The sequence below is a fragment of the Acomys russatus genome, chromosome 5 (assembly GCF_903995435.1).
Source record: "Acomys russatus chromosome 5, mAcoRus1.1, whole genome shotgun sequence".
In the NCBI taxonomy this organism is placed as follows: domain Eukaryota; kingdom Metazoa; phylum Chordata; class Mammalia; order Rodentia; family Muridae; genus Acomys; species Acomys russatus.
Window position 1 is genome coordinate 38,884,254 of NC_067141.1, and position 23,870 is coordinate 38,908,123.

At 40.7% G+C, this 23,870-nt stretch overlaps 1 protein-coding gene across 4 annotated transcripts; it reads left to right on the top strand.

Moving 5' to 3' along the window:
- The first annotated feature begins 244 nt into the window (after nucleotides 1–244).
- Nucleotides 245–23,658, top strand: LOC127189417 (transient receptor potential cation channel subfamily M member 6-like). Of its 4 annotated transcripts, none has more exons than XM_051146229.1 (10): nucleotides 245–1,132; nucleotides 2,175–2,237; nucleotides 2,773–2,823; nucleotides 4,432–4,497; nucleotides 6,441–6,724; nucleotides 7,206–7,288; nucleotides 7,994–8,199; nucleotides 14,231–14,282; nucleotides 19,786–19,892; nucleotides 23,134–23,658. In XM_051146229.1, the coding sequence occupies exons 1-10, from the start codon at nucleotides 985–987 to the stop codon at nucleotides 23,265–23,267; spliced, it is 1,194 nt and encodes a 397-aa protein (XP_051002186.1). In that variant the 5' UTR covers nucleotides 245–984; the 3' UTR covers nucleotides 23,268–23,658. The 4 variants fall into 4 exon arrangements, with proteins under 4 accessions (XP_051002186.1, XP_051002188.1, XP_051002185.1 ...); XM_051146228.1 differs by having other exon boundaries at nucleotides 248–1,132; nucleotides 6,438–6,724; XM_051146231.1 differs by lacking the exon at nucleotides 2,175–2,237 and having other exon boundaries at nucleotides 247–1,132.
- Nucleotides 23,659–23,870: the final 212 nt, after the last annotated feature.

A 23,870-nucleotide genomic window follows, 5' to 3' on the forward strand; every position in this document is an offset into this window, starting at 1 on the left:
GTATATACATGTGTGTGTGTGAATGCATATGTGTGTTGGTGTGTGTGAGTGTGTGAATGTGGACATAAGTGTGTATAAATGTGTGTGAGCATATTGGTGTGTGTGTGTGAGTGTGCATGTGTTGCTGTGTGGTGTGTGATTGTGTGTATGTATGAGTGTGTTGGTGTTTTTGAGTGTGTATTTGTATTGATGGTGTGTGTGTGTGTATGTGTGTGTGTGTGTGTGTGCGTGCGTGCTTTTCTGGCTTCAGCATCAAAATATCTACAAAGTCATGAAGGTAAAGGGAACTCACCCCATGGGAAGGCCAGCTGATAGAAGGAAGGTATAAAGTTATGTTCAGTTGTGGTCCTCAGCTCTACTGATATGGCCTTTCTTGGGAACTGCCACCACAGACCCGTGTAAGGCTGCTTCAAGACCTAAAGGACACATCACTTTCTTCTCTCAAAGGTTCAGTAGTTTGTGCTCATGCAGAGTTGTGGGTTATTGCAGCATGAAATTAAACAATAATTGTAATTGTACTTTCTTCCCCAAGGACCCTAAATACTGGAGATATTCTTTGAATGCATTTATTCAGACTTGCCTGTGGCCACTTGTGCACTTGAGCAGGGCAAGTAACAATTTAAAGAGAGCTAATTTCAGCCTGTGAACATTTAGGGGCCACGTGGGCTAATGAAACTGATTTGTGGGCTTGTCCAGAGACATTCGCAGACTCATTTGTAGGCATCTGCTTCGCATAGTTCAGGCACCCTTTAGTTTAATTGATCCAGAACAACACAAACACAGTTAAATCTTATGTATGTTCTGTGATCCCACAGCTAATTAAAACCACTAACACCACCATTTCTCAATTAGCTTGGGGCATAGATAATAAGTGGTTTACATGCCTTACTGGCATTAATTTTTCTATGAAAATAACTGTATGGCTACAAATTTCTCTACTGGTAAAATAGGGATAAGATAGAGCAAAGACTCCCATACACATACATGATTGTATATGTAAACACATGTATACTCTTTATTGCTGTTTCAGATAATTTTTCAGTGTTTTGGTCGTTGAAAGATTTAAAAAAGCATTTTCTAAATAATTTTGTTTCCCCCCCAAACAGAAGAAGAAACTCAAATGAAGCTGACAGTAAGTTTTTATATTTAAACATTTATTTTTGATTTTTCATCTTACTGGTGATAGAATTCATTGTCCTGTTAGGACTTATATATATCTTAACTTTGTATTCTTTTTTGCTTTGTTTTGGGGATGCATACAAAGAAAATTCAGTAGAAAAAATTAAGATATCTTAGATGAATGAAGACTGATATATGGTTTTACATTTCTATCATCTACCTATCTGTCTGTCTCTGTATCTATTTTATAGTACTGAGGATTGAACCCAAGGACTGTTCCCTTGGAATTTCTTGAGTAACCTGTTTTGACTGTAATTTTCTTGATGTTTCTCTGAATTGGAGCAGAGCCACTGGATTTATTTTGACTCTTCAACAACTGATGGTGTTGTGTTTTACACACACTAAGAGCCAATCATGTGCTTGCATGGGGAAACTTTTTCCTATATGGTTTCAATAGGATGCTAGGGCCTGTTCATACAGTCAACAGCTCTCTGTGATCTTTTTCTTCCTCTTACAAAGAGTGCTGTGCTGTCTGGCATGTAGTGAGTCGGTGCTTAGTTAAAGGATGTTCAGAAAATACCACTAAGGTCTTGAAGCTCCTTAGATGTTGACGTCTGGATTGAAACTTGGCTTTGTCACTATCAGATGACCGTGACTTTTTATCTTCTAGGTGACATTAGGGCAAGTCATAAACCTTGGTACTCATTGGTTTTAAATCACTTAGCAAACTGTTGTGGCTATGGTTGAATGTGCTTTTCTCTAGGCCTCTCTATTTACTTTTCTGAAGGATGAGCACCTTGCCTTAGTCACTCTCATGCCTGATTGGGAGCTGAAAGTTTATATGACACACTAAATTCACAAATGAAAGCCGTTTTTGCTGACCACAGTCCCCACCATGCCCCCTTAAAGGACACTTGCTCCATTCTCTATCTGACAATACGAGCCAGAGAGCTCTGTAGAGTTGGGCTCACTCTGCTGTTTCTTCTAGTAAGTGTAAAGCAGTGTTGCCATGAGACTGAAGTTTCTCCACTTTAATTTTGATTTTCATGGAACAGCAAAACTGTTTCAAAGGATTTCTCTGGAGCCTTATGACCTAGAGCTGGAACAGATAGAAAAGAGTGAGTTAACATTGGAGGGGGTGTTCCCGACACAGGGTACTGGTACAGCTTAACAAATCCTATAGTGTGACACTAGCCATCCCCTCTTATGTGTTTGCACAGACTTATGTTTTGTGATGAGTTTCAGTCAGTGAGGTAGTATGCTAATAATTTTCCGTTAATATTGTATTTGCATGGGTAGGTGCATGCTGGCAAGGAGCTTAGAGGATCATGCTTCTGGGATGTCATGATGGGCAGCTGTGTGCCTTCTGTAACTCAGAGGTTTAATTGGTTCAGAGGAAATACATCTTTGAGGCTAATATTACCTGTCTTTCTCCAATTCCCTATATAAATATGCTTGGAGATATTACACCAGTGATTGGAAGCTGTCAGGATACCAAACACAATAATGCATGAAAGGATATTGGGCAAACTTTTCTGAATAGTGAGAAGCTGTTCTGATTAAGCCATTTAATGGTAACTCTGAAGGCAGTGTACAAACATGTACTTATCTCCAGCCATGTAATTAAAATGCCAATCATTTCTATGATTTCAGAGATCTCAGCCTCCTTAAAAAGCCCTCAAGAGCCTCACCACCATTATTCAGGTAGGAAGAGTGTGTGTACAGACGGGCCAACTGAGATAAATATGTGTGATTGTGTACTTGTAAACACGAGCATCCCTCAGCTCCACGTTATCAATACAGCTTCCATTCAGAAAATTGTTTACTCTAGTAATTAGAATAATTAGATTGTCCAAGCACGGCATTGACTCAGAAAAACAAATTGTTGGGATTTAAGAGAATTCACATTAAACTCTGTGTGTGTGTGTGTGTGTGTGTGTGTGTTGGCAAGTTCCAAATTTTGAAGGAGAAGATGCCCTTGGTATCTAAAATTTTCTTGCAAGCTTGGAGTTAGCCAAAAGCTAGACATCTTAGTGTTTTGAACAGCTTCCTTTGTACTGTTCCCTTTTTATTACCATTCTGGGGCTTGAACCCAGAACCTTCTGGGAGAAGTGCTCTACCACTGAGCTACAGCCCAGCCTGATGCTAATATTTTGGAATGGGAAGATAGCAGACTTGAAAGTCTTTCTTCAAGGTAGGGCTGTACCCTCCCGTTCCCTCAGTGAACATAACCATTAAATAGATGCCTCCCTTCACAGAATAAGGCCAACAAACGTACCTTGCAAAGATGCCATTAAATAGAGATGTCAAGGGTCTCGTCTCTGTTATTAAGAAATACTTCACAGCACTTCAGCCGCCTTTCTTAGAGTGGGAGTGACTGGCCTTGCCCTTTCTGAGAGACAGTCTGCCAAAGGGCTAGTTGAGAATTAAGAGGCAAATATTTTGAGATGCAAAGCACTGTAGCCCAGCTGGCCTGGTGCCATGTGTGGTTCATTGGAGGTCACTGCTCTCAGTGGTTGAGATAACACAAGGACAAGGCTTTCACAGAGTTTAGCACTCAGTGTGAACACAATCTTACCAGCACTGTAATTACCAGTCTTATTATATGAAGGTCATTTGTTTAGGGTCCCATAGTAGACTGTCTTATCCTGAATTCTCCTCTGTGGTGAATAATGGTTCTGTGGATTCCAGCTTCCTCAGTCTAGGCTCCTATGACTGAGTCCTGTAGCTCAGCAGTAATCTATTATTTTGACTCTAACTGCCAGCTGTAGAGAGTCTCTGGGGAGGAATACTGTAACTCATACAGTCTCTGATCTGTAGGCTATGGCTCTTGGCAGGAAAATGCAGATCACTTGCTTCTAATTAAAATTAGTGTTGGGGGGGAAAAAAAGGAGAACTCCACAAAACCACCAGTAGATGTCCCCACAGACCAGTGTGCACCGGGCTTGCTTTGGAAAAAAAAAAAAAAAGAAAGAAACCAGAGAGTGTGGAACATAGATTAAAATCCATTTATAAGAAAGACTCACATATTATGTGAGTTAGTGTCTAATTTGGGAGAGCGAGGAGATAGCCCTTTCTTTGATGGTGTTATATGACCTCATATAAATGTTTCCTATGACTAAGGTATCCTTCCAGTTTAAGGTGTATTTTATATTTAAAACTATTATTTATAATATTTTTTGCTAATGGAAAACATAAAGGATGTTTGAGATGAAATATTCTGGAATTTATGTGTATTTTTGTATGTGGGGGCTTTGTGTAAGTTTTATTATTGATGCAGACCCAAAGTAGTCAATCTGTTTTTGTTTGCAGCCATTGAAAGGAATAATTTAATGAGGCTGTCTCAGACCATACCGTTTACACCGATCCAGCTGTTCGGTGAGTAACATCTCCCACTTCTTGAGGATAGGCGAGGGTAGGCCAAATGCTGGCATGCGACAGAAAGGAAACCACGTTGCCTCACTTGGCTCACAGATTTCATTTTGGCCATGTTGTAGATTAAGGAAATTCATTTCCCAAAGTAGAAATTCTTGTTAATGGCCAGCATTTAGAGTTAGAAGCTGATGCAGTGGGGCTGGGACCTACAAGGGTCAGCAGTTAGGAAGCAAGCGTGATGCTGCACCTGGCATTCAGTGCTTCTAGGCTGGACATGCACAGGGAAGAAAAGAACAAACCAACCTTATATAATGAACACAGAAGAAAGTGCTACATGTCAGTTTGCTGAAAGCTGACAGGCATGGGAAGAGAAATCCTTTGTTTGTTGTTTTCTATTTGTTTGTTTTGTTTCACGTACATGGGTTGCTCTTTCTTCAGACTGAAAGTGTAGCTTTTGAAAGCAAGAGCAGTAAAGAAAAACAGTTTGTGTTAGCCAAGGGTACCCGAGGTTTTCTTCCTAGCAGGATAAAGCACAGCAGTTGACAATATAACAAAGACCCCTGCCCTGCACTCCATCTTCATTCTCCGCACACTCTTCCAATGAGGCAGAGACCAGGTTGGCTTCTGATTGTTCATGCAGATGCCTCCTTCTTCCATTTGGCTCCATCGTTTCATTTTGCAAATCAATAGCTCTCCTCAAAAGTCCTAAAGGAATTAGGACTCCAAAGAGCCCTTCAGTGGCATTTACTTGGGCATCAAGAATAAACATTTGAGACTATACCACATATTCTCCAGATACAGTTATTGATAAGGAATTAGATACAAGGGTGAGGGAATAGATAGCTTCCTTTCTGGTAGATTAATATGGTGTTCCCAGAAAACAAGCAAACAAACAACAACAGCAACAGCAACAACAAATAGGGTATATTTCAGGCAAAGGTAGAAGAAACCAATGAGCCACAACCTCGAGGGAGCCTCTGTGGATTGTTACCCCTCTTATGTAGCAATAATACTGTATTGGTGAGGTCCAAGGTTCTTCTATAAGCTCAAAGTGGGAGCAGTGTGTTGCATATAATGCCTTTTTAAGTGGGGCTGAGTCTACATCTGACGTCCTAGTTTGCTGTAACCCTGATAACATATGTGATCTGTATAACAAACTACTGAAACAAATGTTACCATTCACTCCTGCTGATGGGAAAAATGGAGGGTTTCAGTAGCTTTGTAATGTACCAAAGAAAAAGGTAGCAGCGCAGGGCATGACCTTGTCGGTACTGAGTGGTTCTCACTGGGTAAAACCATGCATTATTGATGAGGTAAAATTGCCCCTTACGGAGCAAGAGAAACAAATAAAACCACACCCAGAAAACAACATAAGACAGGGATACACATATAATTTACATACAGTAAACAGCATAGTATTAATATTATGTGAAGAGTAGCTATAAAAATATCTGCTCCTTAGGGGGCATTAATGAAGAACATGAGGTTAAACTGTCTCTAGAGGTATATTTGTCTTGAGCCAGTTGTCATATCACATGCCTATAATCTCATCAATCAGGAAGCTAAGGCAGAGATTTGGAGCTTGTGTGGGATACATATTGATTGCTAGGTCAGCCTTATAAAGACTATAAAGCAAACCATGTAGCCAGTAAAAACTCCAACAATGGCAACATATTCATACCGCTTCAATACTGTTTTTGTCTAGTTAGCTTATAATAAGTACAACTTAGTTCTTCTATGCCATTTGACCCTTTGTTCTTCCTTCCTCTCCTCACCTTCACAAGAGGGCAAGCCAGGCCTGCTCATATCCTGACTTTGCTCTTGTTTCTGCTAGAAGCCTCCACTTCTGGTCACAGGGACAACTGATCTGAGTTGTTGCTCAGGGCACTGTTCACACTCCAGCCCTGGTGTCTTATTTAACCGGCTCTCACTTCTTATTGCAGCAGGGGAGGAAGTGACCATCTACAAGCTTGAAGAAAGTTCCCCTTTGACCCTCGATAAGAGCATGTCCTCTTGGTCCCAGCACGGCAGAGCTGCTATGATCCAGGTTTTGTCACAGGAGGAAATGGGTGGGGGCCTCCGCAAAGCCATGCGAGTCCTCAGCACCTGGTCCGAGGATGATGTGCTGAAGCCTGGGCAGGTTTTCATCGTGAAGTCCTTCCTCCCAGAGGTTGTGCAGACGTGGTATAAAATCTTTCAGGAGAGCACCGTGCTTCATCTTTGCCTTAGGGTAAGCCTGAAGCTCAGATACCCAGAGCTGGGATGGACCACTTAAAACCACTGAGGTCTGGCTACATCTTTGTCTAAGATAGTTTTTTCTAGGCCAAAGAGAATCTGTTTTTGAAGAGGTGTGTGTGTGTGTGTGTGTGTGTGTGTGTGTGTGTGTGTGTGTGTGTGTTTTAATTATTTTTGTTATGTAGAACACTTGCTTTTGGGGTGTAGAGTGGTAGAAGCTAAATAATATTAAATGTTGGGCAGTCTAGGAGCTGTTTGATCTTTAACACTAAGAGTATGTTGCTAATAAACCAATATATAAGCTTTTAAGAAGAATTTCACCAATGTTTTATTTATAGCATTTCCACCCCATTCTCTCTCTTCAACACCTCCCATGGCCCTGATTCTCTCCCAAATTTATTACCCCCTCTCCTATAATTATTATCGATAATATATAAAAATATACTTTTAATTAATTCTTGTTTTTTTTTTTAAAGGAAATTCAACAGCAAAGAGCTGCTCAAAAACTCATCTATACCTTCAATCAAGTAAAACCACAAACCATTCCCTACACACCAAGGTAGGTAAACCTGGCACTGTGGTTCTTCAGTATAAAAATAATTCCTATTAACCTCTTCTCAGCCCATTAGACATGAGAAATACCAGACCCATGGGAAAGTCCTCAATGGCCTTTTTTGGGATTCTTCCTTCCAAAGAATTAGGTGTTCCAGCATACCTGGGCTTAAGTTCCTGAACTCATGCAAGTGGAAAAAAGTTCAGACAGATTGATGACCAACATTTCAATTAGGTGAGACAGGCAGATGCTGGGTGCTAATGCCCAGAAGTATCATGGCCCCAAAACATGTCTATTTAAAGCTTAGCTGCTTCCCTAGCATCCTAAACCAATTAGGAAGTTTGCAATCATGAACCCTCACAATTTTCCCTTGGGTCTCTTGATATGCTTGTATTCACTTATTGGGGCAGATCATAACTTGGTGCCGAGGAATTAAGGAATTAGAATAAATCCTTTTTTCTTTTCCATTTTATAAGGAATTTTATAGAGGCCAGCAACAAAAGATGAATCTGGTACTTGTAAAAAAAAAAGTTGGAAAGTTTTCTCAAAGAAAAGGGAGGCCAGTAAACGTGGGAACAAACCTCCCGGCTGTGGTGTTCCCTCTTTTCACAGAAAGGCCAGGGGTAGGTGACTTCTGTGGCTAGTGCTCTGTAGGCTAACTGCCATGCTTGCTGCCTTGTGGGGGATCATTGGCTTCTTCTTCCCCGACAGGTTTCTAGAGGTTTTCTTGATCTACTGCCATTCAGCCAGCCAATGGTTAACCATTGAGAAGTATATGACAGGGGAGTTCCGGAAATACAATAACAACAATGGCGATGAAATCGCTCCCACCAACACCCTGGAGGAGCTGATGTTGGCTTTCTCTCACTGGACATATGAGTATACCCGGGGAGAGCTGCTGGTTTTAGATTTGCAAGGTAATTAATTGAAGATACAGGAAGGAGGCAGAGCTTCCAGAAATCTCACAAGAACTGAGGTGGGCCCCTGAAAGTGTTCTACCTGGCTTGGTAGAGAGATATAGGTATTTATTCAGAGATATTGTGCAGTGATGACCATGGGTACTAGTCTGATGTTTTCTTCTTAGATAGAGGGGGCAATGTAGACAGACAATAGTATTTAGATATTTTTTAAACATTTATTTATTTTTTATTTTATGTGTATTGGTGATTGGTGTTTTGTCTGCATATGTGTCTGTGTAACGGTGTTACAGACAGGTGTGAGCTGCCACGTAGGTGCTAGGATTTGAACCTGGGTCCTCTGGAAGACCAGTCAGTGCTCTTAACCGCTAAGCCACCTCTCCAGCCCCCTAGTATTTAGATCTTAAACATTGAACTAGATGGGGAATTATTTTTATATCATTTGTTTCAATGTTATACCTCTGCTTTGCCTTATGCTTATGAGAAAATGTAATATGTATTCACATATATGGGAAAGTTTAAATTCTGGATACTTTTCATTATTCTGAATCTATTGCTTTGGCAATTTATATTTTAGTTTGCTTTCTTTGATGTATTCCTTGATGTGACAGTTCAGGGAAGTCCTTGGCACCAAAAGAGGGCTGCACTGCACTGTTACTTAATGGGAGCCTATGAGAGTATTTCCCACTGTCACGACCTCCTGCAGGATGGCTAATCCCAGAACACAGAGAGTCTCAGGCAGGCAGGCGTTCCTTGTAAGGAGGGCACAGAATAAGCGCCATGGTCTTTTGACTCATGGACTGGAGCTTTGGACTCAAATAAAAGACTTGACCTAGAAACTGTCATAATAGTTACCTCACTTAATACCAGAAGTAGCACCTTGAAACATATTTTATTGACAACTTAGGACCAGAAGGTTTAAATAAATTGCCTTGGGTTGCACAGCTCTTAAAGGGGAAGCAGGAAGTACAACTTAGGCTGGTTTGACCCTATATATTCTTTTCTCCTTGCTGCACTGCTGTATTTCTTTGAGAGTGTCATTCTGAGAGGAAATAACCATCTTAGCATGCATTTAAACAGCCCGAACTTTCTTCTTTTCTTTTCTGATTTTTCTAGTTTTCCAGTTCTTGCCAACACCAAGTTGGGGGCTGGGAAATGTTGAGATTGACATCAGGAACAATGTCCAGGAATATGCAAACTCACTTTGAAATTTGTGTCACATGCTCAGTGACCCATCTACACTTAAACCATTGAACATGTTATTAAGTATGTCTGTCTTTTGGTATTCCTGTGTTCTCAAAGCTGTATTATATTTCTTAAGCTCAAACATAATTTTTCCTGAATTGATATGTCCAAAAGAATCCCGCTTCTTATTCCAGCTAGCACTTGATGAATATATGCCCAGAGTGGGGGTGCTGAAGGCATCTGTTTTGTAGCTCTGGTTGGAGAGATGTTGATGGTTTTCATCTGTGCTCCACTGTTTGTGTTCTTGCTTTGAGTCTTGGGTGGAGATTTTTCAAAAACAAAACCAGAAACAACAACAGCAAACAACCAAAGAAAAACTGGAAGGAATTAATGATGACTCTTTAGTGTGTTTTGTATTTCAACTTGAATAGGGTTTAGTTTAATGATGTTTATGTTTGAGGATTTTTATGTCTCTTAGTAATCCAAAGTGACATTAAACAGAACAAATTCTGTGATTATAGTCTTGGGCAGGGGGTGGGGGGAGAAATTAACTTTATTCTTTTCCTGAGTGATTATGTGAATTGCTGAAATAGGTCACTGCAAGTCAACTTTGTCAAAACATTGACCTTCAAAGAAGGCATGAGTAGACATCACAGAACATACAGAACGGGTATCACAAAATGTATTAGGGGACTAGATAATTGTTGGGTGGAATTCATGGAAGAGCATGAGTCTACGACAGTAAGTATAAAGTTATAATACTATTGCTGGCTAACTCTAAACAAAGTTGGAAAGGAAAATTGTGTTTTTAAGATTTTTTTGTTCACATTTATATTGCCTTTTGTTTATGAGTATTTCTAGTTTTGGAGAGTTGATGTACTCTGCCAGGATCTACTGTGAACTAGCTGTATGCCCTGAGGACTACTTGCCTTGAGTCTCACCTCCTCATTTGTAAATGGAAAAAATAATATTATGCCTTTAGTCATTTAGTTATTAAGTCATTAAGAAGCTCAAGTGGGGCAAGTTCTGTACATGTATCAAACCCTTACTGCTGTGAGGGCACGAAGCAGAAAGGAACACACGGGCAGTTAGCCTGGAAATGGCCACAGCAGGCCAGGAGGCTCAACTCTGAGGAGAGGCGTGACCAATTTCCCATTATTTATAATTATAATGACATTTTCTGGTATTCTTCCACTTAAAATCTTTTTACATGGGAGGGTTTGAATCATCATTATTACAATTGAGGCCCAGTAGTTAATTCCCAGCAATGGAACTTAAAAACAATTGTATTTCAAATTAGACTAATGTTCAGTTTTTTCTTATCCTATTTTGAATGGATTTTTGGTGATACCATATTAATTTTTTGTTCAATAAGGCAATTTCACCTACATCGTCATGAGTGAGGTTACTACAGAGAGGTAATGTGGTTGTGTAGAAGGAATAGAAGGTCATTGGTATTGCCAAGCTAGATAAGGTTCTACAAAAGTTTCTGGGACTCTCTGGGTATGGGTAAAGAGAGGTCATCAGTTAAGAGAGTAATTAGATATCAGATTTGGTCTATATTTTCCAATTATCAGGAGAGACTGAAGTCAGATGGGCTGGGTTGGGAAGTTCTGCTGTGGCTGGGAGAGCCCTGTGAATTAACCTGGTGAATGTGAAAGGCACTGAACTGTTGGCACTTGGGGCTTCTCTCTTTGTGAACAAACCACAAAGCCACTTTTCCATTAGAACAACTCAAAATGTGTATTTAGGAGTTAAGCTTTAACATAGAGAAATGGGTTGATGGGTTAAATACTCTTTAACCCCCTCTTTGCAAGGTGCTCTGTAAGTGTTAGGAAATACACTTTAGGGGAATGAGATAGAAACATGACTTTACCCTTGGTAAGAAGATTATATTTGACTTCACGGGAGGTTCTAGATAGAGAAAAGAAAATGAGGATAACAGCCAACATTTAAAACTTCTTATGGGTCAGATACAGCACATTGAATTTTCCCAATAGCTCTCTCTGATAAGGATGGAGATGCTACACTTTTAGATGTGAAAACTGGAACTCAGGGATATCGAAAGAGATTTAGACAGACACCCCACCCCCCTACTCCCTGCTTTTAACCCTGCGAAGATTTTCTTCTTTTCCAACGAATTGTCCTTTTTCAGCTACTGTACACAACCCTGGCTGAAATGTAACTTGATTTAGACATGGGCCTAAAACTTTAATCATTGTCATAAGCGCCAGGCTTAAAGTTGGTCTGTGCTTAATTAAAACAGTAAGGGCTCTGAAGCAGTCAGCCTATCTACCTGCGGTGCTGGGATACACTTCCACCTGTGATTCTGCTTGTTCAGGGCTCCATCAGCTGCCCCTTCTTGTCTATGTGACAAGAAAAGGAGCACAAAGAGCTCCTTCCCATGGCTTTGACAATGCAAGGGCTCAACCAGGTCTGATTTTCATACTTCCCTTGTGTTTGTATGTTGGCCCAACTGTTTTTTTGCCCTATTCAAAATCAATGTGAAAAGCTGCCAGGTTAGGGGCTGTTAAAGGACAGACTTGGAGTGTTGGTAAATGTTGATGAAAAACTAAGTCATACCTTATTGCTACTAACCCATAATTGAAACTCACCATCTTCCATTATTATCCAGACCAAAACTCACAGTGACACCATTAATTGTGATGCAAGAGGAGCCATAGATATTAACACAGCACCTTGGGATGCAGGCAGACATTTCAAAATACTGTTTGTAACTATCCCTTGTTAGATATGCTAGTGGGCAGCCGACCTCAGGTAGACCCTGTTATTGAATGTACTAATGAAGAAGCCCGTGTATGTACCGTCATACAGCAGTGAAAATATCTTGATAACTTTTTCAGCATCATTGATTTCCTTTAAGGTGTGATATATTTAAATTATATATTAAAACATTTTCAGAAAAGGGCCCTTTAGTTTCACCAGGTTCACAGAGTCCTGAACCAGCCCCTCCCCCCATACAAATGGTGAACACCCCTGCTTTAGTCTCTAGACTACTTAAGATATTTTCCTAAAAAAAAAAAAATCAACTTCTTAGCAGAAAAGTTTGTAAGGATTACAGTTTCATGTGAAAGGCTTACTATTCCAAAAGAGAGAGACGACAGTAGAAATATTTAAAAGATACTGCTTTGCAAACACGAGCTTTTGTTTTTTAAAAAATGTGTAATTTGTTTTGAAAAAGAATTTCTTATTTTAATTAAAATATACTTACATCCTTCCTTCCTTCCTTTCCTTTCCTCCCTCCAGCCTCTCCTGTGACCTCTTTCTTCAAGCATGCCCGTGTTCCTTCCCCAAGTCCCACTCAAATTCATGGTCACTTTTCCTTTGAAAAAAATATATATTCTATATAGACACAGCATAAAAATATAATTTGCAGAGCCCATTTAGTTTTGCTCATATGCACATGATTTCAGGGATGAGTATTGGGTCCCCAGTATTGCAGCTCATGCCTGGAGAAGACGAATTTTCTCTCTCTCTCAGCAGTCCTTGGTTTCTGTAGTACTTTGTCTGGGGATGGAGTCCTTTGAAATTTCCCTCTTCCGCTTTCACAAAACATTAACTTTTTTCCAACAAGTGGCAATACACAACAATATTCTAAAATTCATATAACTTTTGAATAATCACCCTAAAAAGTTAGTGTGTTTCAGGAAGAGGAAAAAAAAAAAAAAAAGCCCTGGTTAGGGAGTGGTCTCAGAAGTGGTTGGGCACACCTTAGCTGGCTCATGCACCGTCTAACTGGCTTCCATGAACTGTCATCACTGTTGGAAACTGGCCCCCTCAGTGCTTGTATGTTGTCACAGAGGCTTACTTTTGGTATTGAACCCAGTTCTGATTAAGTTTGGCCTTAAATTGCACCCATGTTATCTTTTTAGGCTTTGCTCTTTTCTTTTCAAAACTAAATTTCATTGAAGATACATTCCACAAAGTGCACAGAGCATAAGCATGCACCTCAAAGAATTTTCTCAGCTGAACACACAGGTGGAGCTGGCTCTCAGATCAAGAATTTGGTGTCGTTTTATTCTACTGTTTATAAGTGCTATATATAGATATAGCATTTGATGTGTCTCTTTGATGCAGAGAGGCCGTACCTGCAAAACCTCCCAGGGCCTCACCCTCGCTGAGCGCTGTGGGAGGCCATCTAAGGAGACCATGAACTGGTGGGAGGAACACAGCAATGCCCCAGCTTTAATCGTGTTATGGCCACTACTGGGATAAGCAATCTTTGGTAAATTCCTCAGTCTCTTTGAACATCAATGTACTTATTGATGTAAATGAGGATAAGATGTAAATTGAGGATATGAGGATAATATTTTAATTTCATGAGAATTAGAGAAAGTAAAGTTAGATGCCTTAGTGCATACAATTGGTGAATGAATGGAGATACATAGATCTACTGATAGGTGCCACTATCAGCAAGTCTTATGACACCATTAAAACACTAATTTGTGGCCAGGTGTTTATTATTTCAGAGTGGGCTGATGTAGGACACCCTATATTGAAAAACTTTCCTGAACAATTTACATAGCGCCTTTAATTAGCATGGTCTTTCAGTAACTTACTTTGGAATAAATGAGACAGAGTCTCCATACTACAGAGCAGGCTGGCCTAGAATTCACCATATAGCTCAGACTGGCGTTGAACTGGTTACAATTCTCCTGTGTTAGCCACCCCCCCCCCCCCACGAGTGCTGGGATGACAGGGGTAAGTCACCACATCTGGCTTGTATGTAACGTAAAAAAGGAAAACAGAATTTGGTTATTGTTTTCTCGCATTTCTGAGAAAATGAACGCTCATTTGCTAAGTGAACTTTGTTTCTTCTTTTAAGGTGTTGGAGAAAATTTGACAGACCCATCTGTTATAAAACCAGAAGACAAACAGTGAGTTGGCTTATGTGTTATAATTTAGAAGAATGCATTCAATTTGTTCATGTTTTTAACATAATTTTTAATTGTTGCATAAAAATATAAAAACTATACTGCATATCATATAATGTTTTGTTATATACATAGATTATATGTTGCTTAATGGTTCTTTTTTCATAACTTAAAAATGGAATTATTATTCTATCTATGGGCGTTTTGCCTGAATGTATGTTTATGCATTGTGAACATGCCTGGTTTCCACAGAGGCCAGTAAAGGGCATTGGGTCACCTGGAACTGGAGTTAAAGACAGTTGTGAATTGACACATGAGTGTTGGAAATTGAACCCTAGGTCCTCTGGAAGAGCAGCCAGTGCTGTTTACCACTGAACCCAGTACTTTTACTTTTTTCAAAACCAAATTAAGAGAGTGGAAATGACCAAGACATTGTGAGCAGAGGTCTGTCTCAATTTTTTTGGAGAATTTTAAACACATATGTGTCTTTTACATCCCAGGAAAGTTTCCCAATAGTTATTGCACATCAATGTAAAACAATATTTTTAGACTCAAGTCAAGATTGTTACACTTAAAAACAAGATTTTTCTAAGCTACCTCAATTAGGAAATGAGTAAAAAGAGTGAATGAACATGAAATAAATTCAATTCTAGAACTGGGTTAGTCAGCATAAATGGGAATTATAAAGATCAGTGCGGTCTCCGGACTTTGGTTTCAAATTTGAGTCTTATGCTTTCTACTGGTCTGAACGGAAGAGGAAAAGGTGTAAGTTTGGCTTGCTCTTGTGAGATTAGTTTGACATAAAAAACAATGCAGGAGCAGAAACAGCTTCCTGTGTTGCCTTCGCTTTGGCCTGGCTGTCGCTGTGCCCAGCCAGTCTCTTGAAAGGCAAACTGAGCAATAGCTGAGAACATGGAGTGCTATTCTGTAGCCACATTCTTAGAGCTCAAAGCCACATGGCTTAAATATGAGGCATCACATTGTCCAACTTAAGTCGGAGCCAACTTATATAGAGGGATGAGTCATTCACTCATCTTTTGCGTTCCCAGGATGACTTCTTCTTCTTCTTCTTCTTCTTCTTCTTCTTCTTCTTCTTCTTCTTTCTTTCTTCTTCTTCTTCTTCTTCTTCTTCTTCTTCTTCTTCTTCTTCTTCTTCTTCTTCTTCTTCTTCTTCTTCTTCTTCTTCCTCTTCTTCTCATTATTTATTATTATTATTATTATCATTATTATTATTATTTTGATTTTTGAAGGTCTCAGCACTAAGGCTCTTAGGTATTCTGTCAAAGGTAGAATGAAAAGACGTGCCGGTGCTGATTGACTGACGACTGATCAATATGGAGGAGAACAACAGTAGTTAAGTGTGTGTTGCCATCGTGGTCTGCAGGAGAACTGGTGAAAACAGATTGCTGTGATTTTGCCTCCAGAGTTTCTGACCTAGTTGTTTTGAAGTAGGGCTAAATGATCTGCATTTCTCACCCATTGCATGTGAGGTTGATGCCCCAGGCCTAGGGGTACTTTGAGAACCACGAATGGAATAACGCTTTTAGTTCTTAAGGAACTTGGTTTTTAATTGTGATGAAGTCTCACTGTTGTATGGCTCACGGTGGCTTTGGGCTTTGGATTGTTGAGCCTCTGCCTCCTTACTGCTGAGATTATGCTAGCCACGCTGGGTTAGTATTTCCTCTTTTGGTCAAACTGAGAGACTACACTTGTCTGTCAGGTCACAGCAAACATGTAGGACTAAATAAATGGAGATCTTTGACACAGTGAAATGTGGAAGTTTTACTTTTTCTTCTACGGGATCTCATTAAATAATCAACTGCTTTTCTGCACCAGTCTCTCACCAAATGATTCTACTAAATTTGAATATGGCTCATCTTCAGGGTCTTCCAAGAAGATGTTCATCTACCAGAAGTGTGTTAGGTATTAGTTGGCTCGGATGGGCTAAGGAAGATACAGAGGCTGCACAGTGCTTCTCTGCAGCATCCAATTCCTGAGATATTTATTTGACTATTGAGTCCATATTCAACTTGTGGTATAATGAACTATTTTATTTTTTTTAGTGTAGCACAGCTAAAGTGTTTTTAGCTAAGTGTATTATTTCTTTAGCAGTCTTCTGTGCTCAAGGGCTTGTATTAGGAAAATTTTTTTCTATGAGGAATTTCTTTACAATTTTTTCAGTGCAGACTTTTTGCATATATAATGAATACAATTTATGTGTACTCTGTCTATTGTTCATTAAATTTTGACCTTGGCGTATATCACTTAATATGACCTGAATACTCTATCGTTTTAGAAACTAAGATTATATTATCCTACCTGACAGTTGGGTATTTAATTGCATTCTATAGGAAGTGGGTTTCAATTTCTATTAAGGTCACACAGGGAATTAGAAAAAACATGCTTAGGCTTGGCATTCTATTGCAATGTCTGAATAGGGCGCCCCCCTCTGTACTTTTTTTTTTTTTTTTTTAAAGTTCCTCAATGTAATTCTATAAAATTGTTATGGCAGGTTTGCTTTCCATGACTTGAGGACAGTGTCTCCTGAAATGCATAGAATGGTTCCATTGTGGAAATGTCCAACTCTGTGGATTTGGTTTTTATAGTGACCTTAAGTTTTACTCTTTCTCAACTAATTAGTTCCATTAGGACTCTATCTAATTAATCAATGAAGCTCACGTGAAATCTTTGTTAAACGAAGTGTGAGCCATAGGCCAACATCATCGCCAGGGACATTGCTGGGAATGCATGGTCTTTGAGCCTTCTCTGTACCTAATGAACCGGAATCTGAACTTTTATAAACTCTTCTGGCGAACTGGTATGTAAATTCAAGCTTGAGGTGCACAGATTTAAAGCAATTGATCTCACCCATGTAACAACTCAGTTTTTAAAATTTGTTCACTTTATATTATAGCAAACTCCCTAGTCACTTCCTCATCCCACCCTCCCTCCCTCACACCCTCTCCCTCCCTCCCCGAGTCCTCAGAAAGGGGATCCCTCCTCCCTCCTCAGCCTATCAAATCTCATATGGACTGCCGGTATACTCTTCCTCTGTGGCCTGGTAAGGCCGCCCCAATAGGGAGAAGTGATCAACGTGTGGGGACCAAAGTCTATGTCAGAAGTAGCCCCTACTTCCCGTATTATGGGTTTCACAAGGAGACTGGGCTGCCTACCTACTACATCTGAGCGGAGGGTTTAGGTCCTCACCATGCATAGTCCTTGCTTGGTGCATCAGTCTCTGCACACCTCCCTCCCCCACCAGGATTTGTTGCCTGCACTGGTCTCCTTGTGGAGCTCTTGATCCCTCCAAGTCCTTCTATTCCCTAACTCTTCCATGAAACTCCATGTGCTCCACCCCCTGTTAGTTTTAATCCCAGTTTACACATGATAAAACTGAGACTCGCTCAAGGTTCTAACTTCCTTGTAAGGCCAACGAGTCAATGGAAGGGAACAGTTGTTTATGCACAGGGATTATGACTTTGTAGAATAATTCTAATATCTTTTCTCATGCCTCCTCCCACTGTTTCTAACTCTCCCTAACATGCCTCACTTAGGTAGTTTGGGATTGTATCTGTTTAGCCTACTGCCTGATGGTTTTGAGCATTTGACAAGTATGAAATGGTGATGAGATGTGCTTTAGTGACTATCTATAGATGACACTAATTAGAGTTTCCTTATAAGTAGAACCGAGCTACCACCTGCTTTTCCTGTATTGTAAAAAAAAAAAAATAAAAATCTGCAAAACAACTAGCTGTGTTTTCTTTGAAAACTTAGTTATCTGAGAAGGCAAGACTTGGAGCATGCTGTGGAATATCCATGCAAATGAAATCTCCCTGCAGCCCCCTCATTCTCCCTGCTTCCGGAGTCATCATGACCCTGATATATAAATTTTGTGGGTATTTTGATGATTTTATTTTAATTTTCACAAAGCTCCTAGAGACAAATAACATCCATATTTTACTTGAAGATATTATATCTTAGTTGGGTGTCTTTATGCCTTCTGAGGAGGACAAAAATGGGTGGTATGAGAAACAAACAAGTGAAATTTTCCTATGAGGTCACCCAGAGACTCCAAAGGGAGTCTTCCATGCTAATGACTGAACAAATGCTCCCACTTTATCAGATAAGAGAACTCTGGTCTAAATACCGAGTCTGCCCCCCCCCCTTTTTTTTCCTTGCCACCCTCCAGTTTTCACCTGACTGAGGTACTGTCGTTCCAGCTGGACTGAAATCGAGGCACAGTTAACAAGAAGTGGTTTATGCTGCCGGTAGATACCACCAGAGAGCTATGCTTTGTGAGAGCGATTGAGTAACCAGGAAAGCTAATCCCCAGTGTCTTTCCAGCCTGTCTTCCCAAGAGGTTTTCTCCACCTACCCGGCACAGAGCGCGAGGCAATCTGAGATCAAATTGACATCAGCCCTCATTCTGAGCTTGGCACATCTTCAGAGAGCCACTGTTCTTCTGCCAAAAGGAAGTGGAAATTGAGATAAATGTTTCAATCCTAGGATGGAAAAAAAAAGTCCATTTTTACACCATGTCCCTTTTGAAAAGCCACATTCCTCAGAAGCAAAGTTTATTGTTTCCCTTTGTGACAGTCTGCTGGGCTCTTTTTTTTTTTCCTCTTTCTTAAGACATGGTATTTAAGAGCGGTAATTGAGTTCAGATTTTAAAATGTGCTGTTTCCACTGTGCATGCCATTAAAATAAAATATTAGCTTTCATAAGCTTTCTTTGGAGGCATTTCTGGTGCGTTCTGTCCTGTGTTGTGTGGAGGGTCAAATTCTAAAGAATAACGGTTGTGTGAACAGCAAGCCTGGAATCTGCTGAGGATCTTTATGTTGGAAAGTTCAAAACGTGTCTCAGAGAGAGAAGCTACTTTTTATTAATTCTGTTACCTACTCCGGACATCTGTGGATTCTTTCCACAAACTTTTTTGCCTAATAGTTGTCTTGCCTTTCCACAAAGAACCCAGTTGGAATAGCTAGCAGGGTCGAAAGTGGCTTTCAGAATGCTAGGAATACCGTGTTCTGTTGCCCGCTGAAGTGTCTGATTTGGGGAAGAGTCATTCTCAGAAAAGGATTTGGGCGTGCGGCAATGCGTAGGCGTCTTTTTAGAAGGTGTGTTCCATAGCAAAGTTATTCTATCCTTTACCTTTGGGGTGTTTTAGTGCAGCATATGGTAATGAATGTCATTCTCTCACCCCATATGCATTAAAAAGGGTTTCACTGTATTTTGTTTTAATGTAGCACATCGAAAATTCACTCTTCTATCAGATTAGTGTTGGAATGAGTTTCACAGTAGGTCTTGGAGTTGGGTACAAAGATTTAAGTGCATTTGAATTTTAAATTTGCAAACCTAACAATGTTACTTTCCCAAAGCGCCCAGTTCTTTGTTGGCTCCTTTAAGTGGCTAGGTTACTAGGGATACTGTTCACAATCTCAGAGAATCCTGGTTGGACTCCTCTTTCTCAGCTGTGATCTAATTGATATTCTGATATTTCCTCTAGATCAAGAGGGATGGTGTTTGGACCGGCCAATTTAGGAGAAGATGCAATTAGAAGCTTCATTGCAAAACATCGCTGTAATTCCTGCTGTGGGAAGCTCAGGCTGCCTGGTAAGCCTCGGCAACTCGACTCCGTATCTTCTGAGAAACTCTTATAGAATAACAGTCATTATAACTTGGGATCGACTGAAAATCTTAACCACATTTTTATCTCCTTTGCAGCCATTCACAAGCTAGACTTTCTGACTGAAAAATTTCAAGTCTCAGGAGGGATTTAAAAAGGACAGGGATTGCTTGAGGTTCTGCCAAAATGTGATAAAACAACCTGGGGCCCAGTGCTTGTCACAGTCGCACCACGGAAAAATAGTTCCACCTACTTAAAGGAAGGGAAACAGAGTGAAGGCACTGCTCTGCCCTTCCAATGTCCTGTTCACTTGCAGCCAGCATGCCTGTAGCATTTTTATTCTGTTCCAGTTTGCCCTTTCAGCACCGGAGAGGGTGTGGCCCAGAGAGAAAGAAAAGCTGTCAGTTAAAGCAGTACTTTATTCTGTGACAACAACGGCCCCTTTATTCACTCATTTGTTTGTTTGTTTTACAGCAGTGAGCTTAGAACCCAGGACTCTGCCATGCTAGGTCAACGCTCTGCTATTGGGCTGTCCACTCCCAGCCCCCACACCCTGGCACATTAAATTTTGATTGTTCTCTCTCTCTCTCTCTCTCTCTCTCTCTCTCTCTCTCTCTCTCTCGCAACTCCTCTCTCTCTCTCTCTCTCTCTCTCTCTCTCTCTCTCTCTCTGTGTGTGTGTGTGTGTGTGTGTGCATGCACGGGTGTGTGAGGAAAATCCTGGCTCTTCTGGGGTTTATTTGGACTTTTCAGAAAGGGGGCTTGCTGTTTGCCTCAGCCTGCTTAACTCTTTCCTGGGTCATAGAAAGAGTCTCCTGACACTGGAATTTTACATATCAAAAGGTATAGTCCTAAGTAAGGCAGTGTGACCATAACTATAGCTGAAGATGTTACACCCAGGAGCTCATGGTCAGCCTGGGCAACATAGTTAGGTGCTATATATATAAATTTTTTTTAAGTCATACCATTAACTAGAAATCAGCAAAAGGGCATCTTCCACTATAACCCAGGGTGGACCTATGTACATCCATAACAAAACAGACAATTTCTAATTTTGAAATCAGGGGAGGCTTTCTTTTTTAGGCAAGACTTAGCAAAAGAAAGGGATTAGAATTAAGCCTTTTACTCTTTCCTCCATCAGTGGGAAAAGAGTGTGTTATCCTGCAGTGGCAGATGAGTACTTGCAAGGGGAAGGCCAAAGGAGCAGAGGGAAGGAAGGCTGTATTTTCATAACTGTCCATGATGTGAGCTCATAGCAGATGGCCAAAGAGATGGATGCACAATGTGTGTCCTCTGGGCTGGTCATCTGGAACCCAGGAAGGGGTTAGGCCTGGGCTGAGGGGTATCAGGATTCTAGGCAAGGGAGGCAGGAGCCAAGGAATATCTGAATCATCCCACAATTATGGCCTGGGATCTGCTCAGGAATCATTGTCCTTAGGCACTGGACTTTGCCCATGCTGACTCACTGTAGCCTTGACAAGGCATCTTCTATTCTTGAAGACCCAGGACTATAGCAAATCCTCCAGAAGACAGGGGGACGCAAGTCATTACTCATTGTTTCCCATCATTGGGCCTAGTTAGTTGTTGAGTATGCCTTAGGGTTCATGAGCACAGGCAGGCATGTTATGGAGGGCTGGAAGCCAGCTGTCTGTTTTCTCCCTATGTTGTGTGGATCCTGGGGATTGAACTCTGGACACGAGGCTTGGCAGCAAGCATGTTTACCTGCTGAGCCATCTTACCACCCAGTAGTTTCTTACAGCTAAAGGCAAGTTTATTCCTTTTGTCATTCTTTCATCCTGACCTACCCACTCAAACTTTTTATCTTCTTAATATGTGAATAATCTTAAAATTTACAAACTGCAAGAATTTCTAGAGTATTCATTCTGATTCACTCCCCTCATCTCTTTCTCCTTCTTTCTCTCTGATGTCTGAACCCCTATTTTAAAAATTAATACTTAAATTGAAATAATTAAATACTCTATTTTATGTCATTGGCAATTGAATACAAATAGAATAAGAAGTACCTTTTAGGTTTTTTTTTTTTAAATTCAATTTTAAGGCACCGGCAAGTTAAGACAATGTAGAAGAACCTGGAATCTAGACCCATGCAGGTAGGACTCATGTGCTGACTATAAGGCTTTGTCCTCCAACATCTTCATCTGCAAGCGAGAGATAATTGTATTTGTCTCACAAAGTGGGTGTGAAGATTTATCTTATGTATATGCTCAATAAATGTTGGTTATATTATTAAATATATCTCATTATACATATACACGTGTTAGTTCTTTTGTCTAGAAAAATCATCATTTAACATTAAAATGTAAACTAAGAAATAATTTTTCGTCCTGGTACCAGAGGTTGAGCTCGGTGCTTCCTACACTACCCCTAGGTGCACACTCTACCTCTGAGTGACAACCTTGGCTCCCTAAAGCCATCACCTACAGCTTCCAGCCAGTCTTTGAGCCCAGTTAGCTCAAGGTTAACAAGTCAAAGGAATAAAAAAGAATGTTATACTCTCCTAACTACCTATGATGTGAATTCACAGTGGGTGGGCTAAGAGATCAAAGCACAGCACTGAGTCCTCTGGGTTGCTTATCGGGAAGGGGTTGGGTCTGGGCTGAGGCACATCAGAACTCTAGGCAAGAAAGGCAGGAGCCAATGGCGGCTGGAATCCACTCAGGAATCACAGCCCAGAGAGATGTTTGCAGTGTTTAATGTCCTTTTCCCTATAGTCTCCCCCAACGCCTACTACCCTATTTAATGTTTTCTTTACATTTCCTTTGTGAACAGAAGAGGAAGGGCTTCAGAAGCATCTGATGTGACCTTCAGATGATGGGACTTTTGTAGGTACCATAGAGCTGAGGGCAGCTTTCTTGCGGAAAGTTGAGCTCTGGAATCTTGACTCACCATTTTAACCCATCTCTTTGATCCTTCCTAAGGTCCACATTTCCTGTTGGACCTCATTGAACTTTGGCCAGTCACATCTCTCCCTGCTAGGTGGTGACCAGTGCCCCACATAGTGACAACATAGGGAATTAAGAGTTTCATGGACTCATGGGATGCGAGAAGCCCTGGGTTTGGATATGGTTGAGTGTTTGGAATCCATATGCCCAAGGCCTGGGCCAGCAGGAATTCCCTGAACACCCTAACTAAGCCTGAAGTCCAGTCCACCTGCATGACTCAATGTGTTCTAAGGCATCTACTAAAAGTGTCTTTTTTTCCTTTGTAGATTTAAAAAGAAATGATTATTCCCTTGCGAGGACAAATTGCAACTCAGGACTTGAGAAAAACACTGAACCAGCTGAGGGGCTTTCAGCAAGAGACACAAGTAGAAGTTCCCTGGAAGATCACACACGCCTATGAAAAGGGTCACAAAGGAAGAGGATGGTCCCTCAGCTCCCTTTACCATGAGCCCCATGGTGATAGGCATGGATTGACATGGTCCCAACCGTGTCAGAATCTCTGTCAGCGTGGCTTTACAATGCGGACCTCCCTAGACGTGTCCTCTGAGCCTCGTTTCCCTCTGCCCGGAAGACACAGTGTATAATGGAGGGGTCCTCCTGGATCTTGACCTCCTAGCAGGATGTTTGGCATACATTTTAACCCCCTGGTTCTGCATGAAGACACTATATGAGTCAGCTGGGAATACTTTGCTGTATACCTCATTGCTTCAGCTGGCTGCTTGGAACTGTTGGAGTAGAATGCTGTGCACTAAAGAACCGGGGGATAAATTAATTTATTTTCTCACTGTGTTTGCAGACTCCATTTCCATTGCTATTCATTATTTCATCCAAGGGCTGTGTGTGTGTGTGTGTGTGTGTGTGTGTGTGTGTATGTCTGTATGTATATATATATATAAAGAATATATGTGATTTCTTCTTCCCACTACAGCAACATAAGATTTGAATAGCATCAGCAGGGAAAACCCTGGGATGAGTATCTGTTGGCCTGGGTTAGAGAATAAAT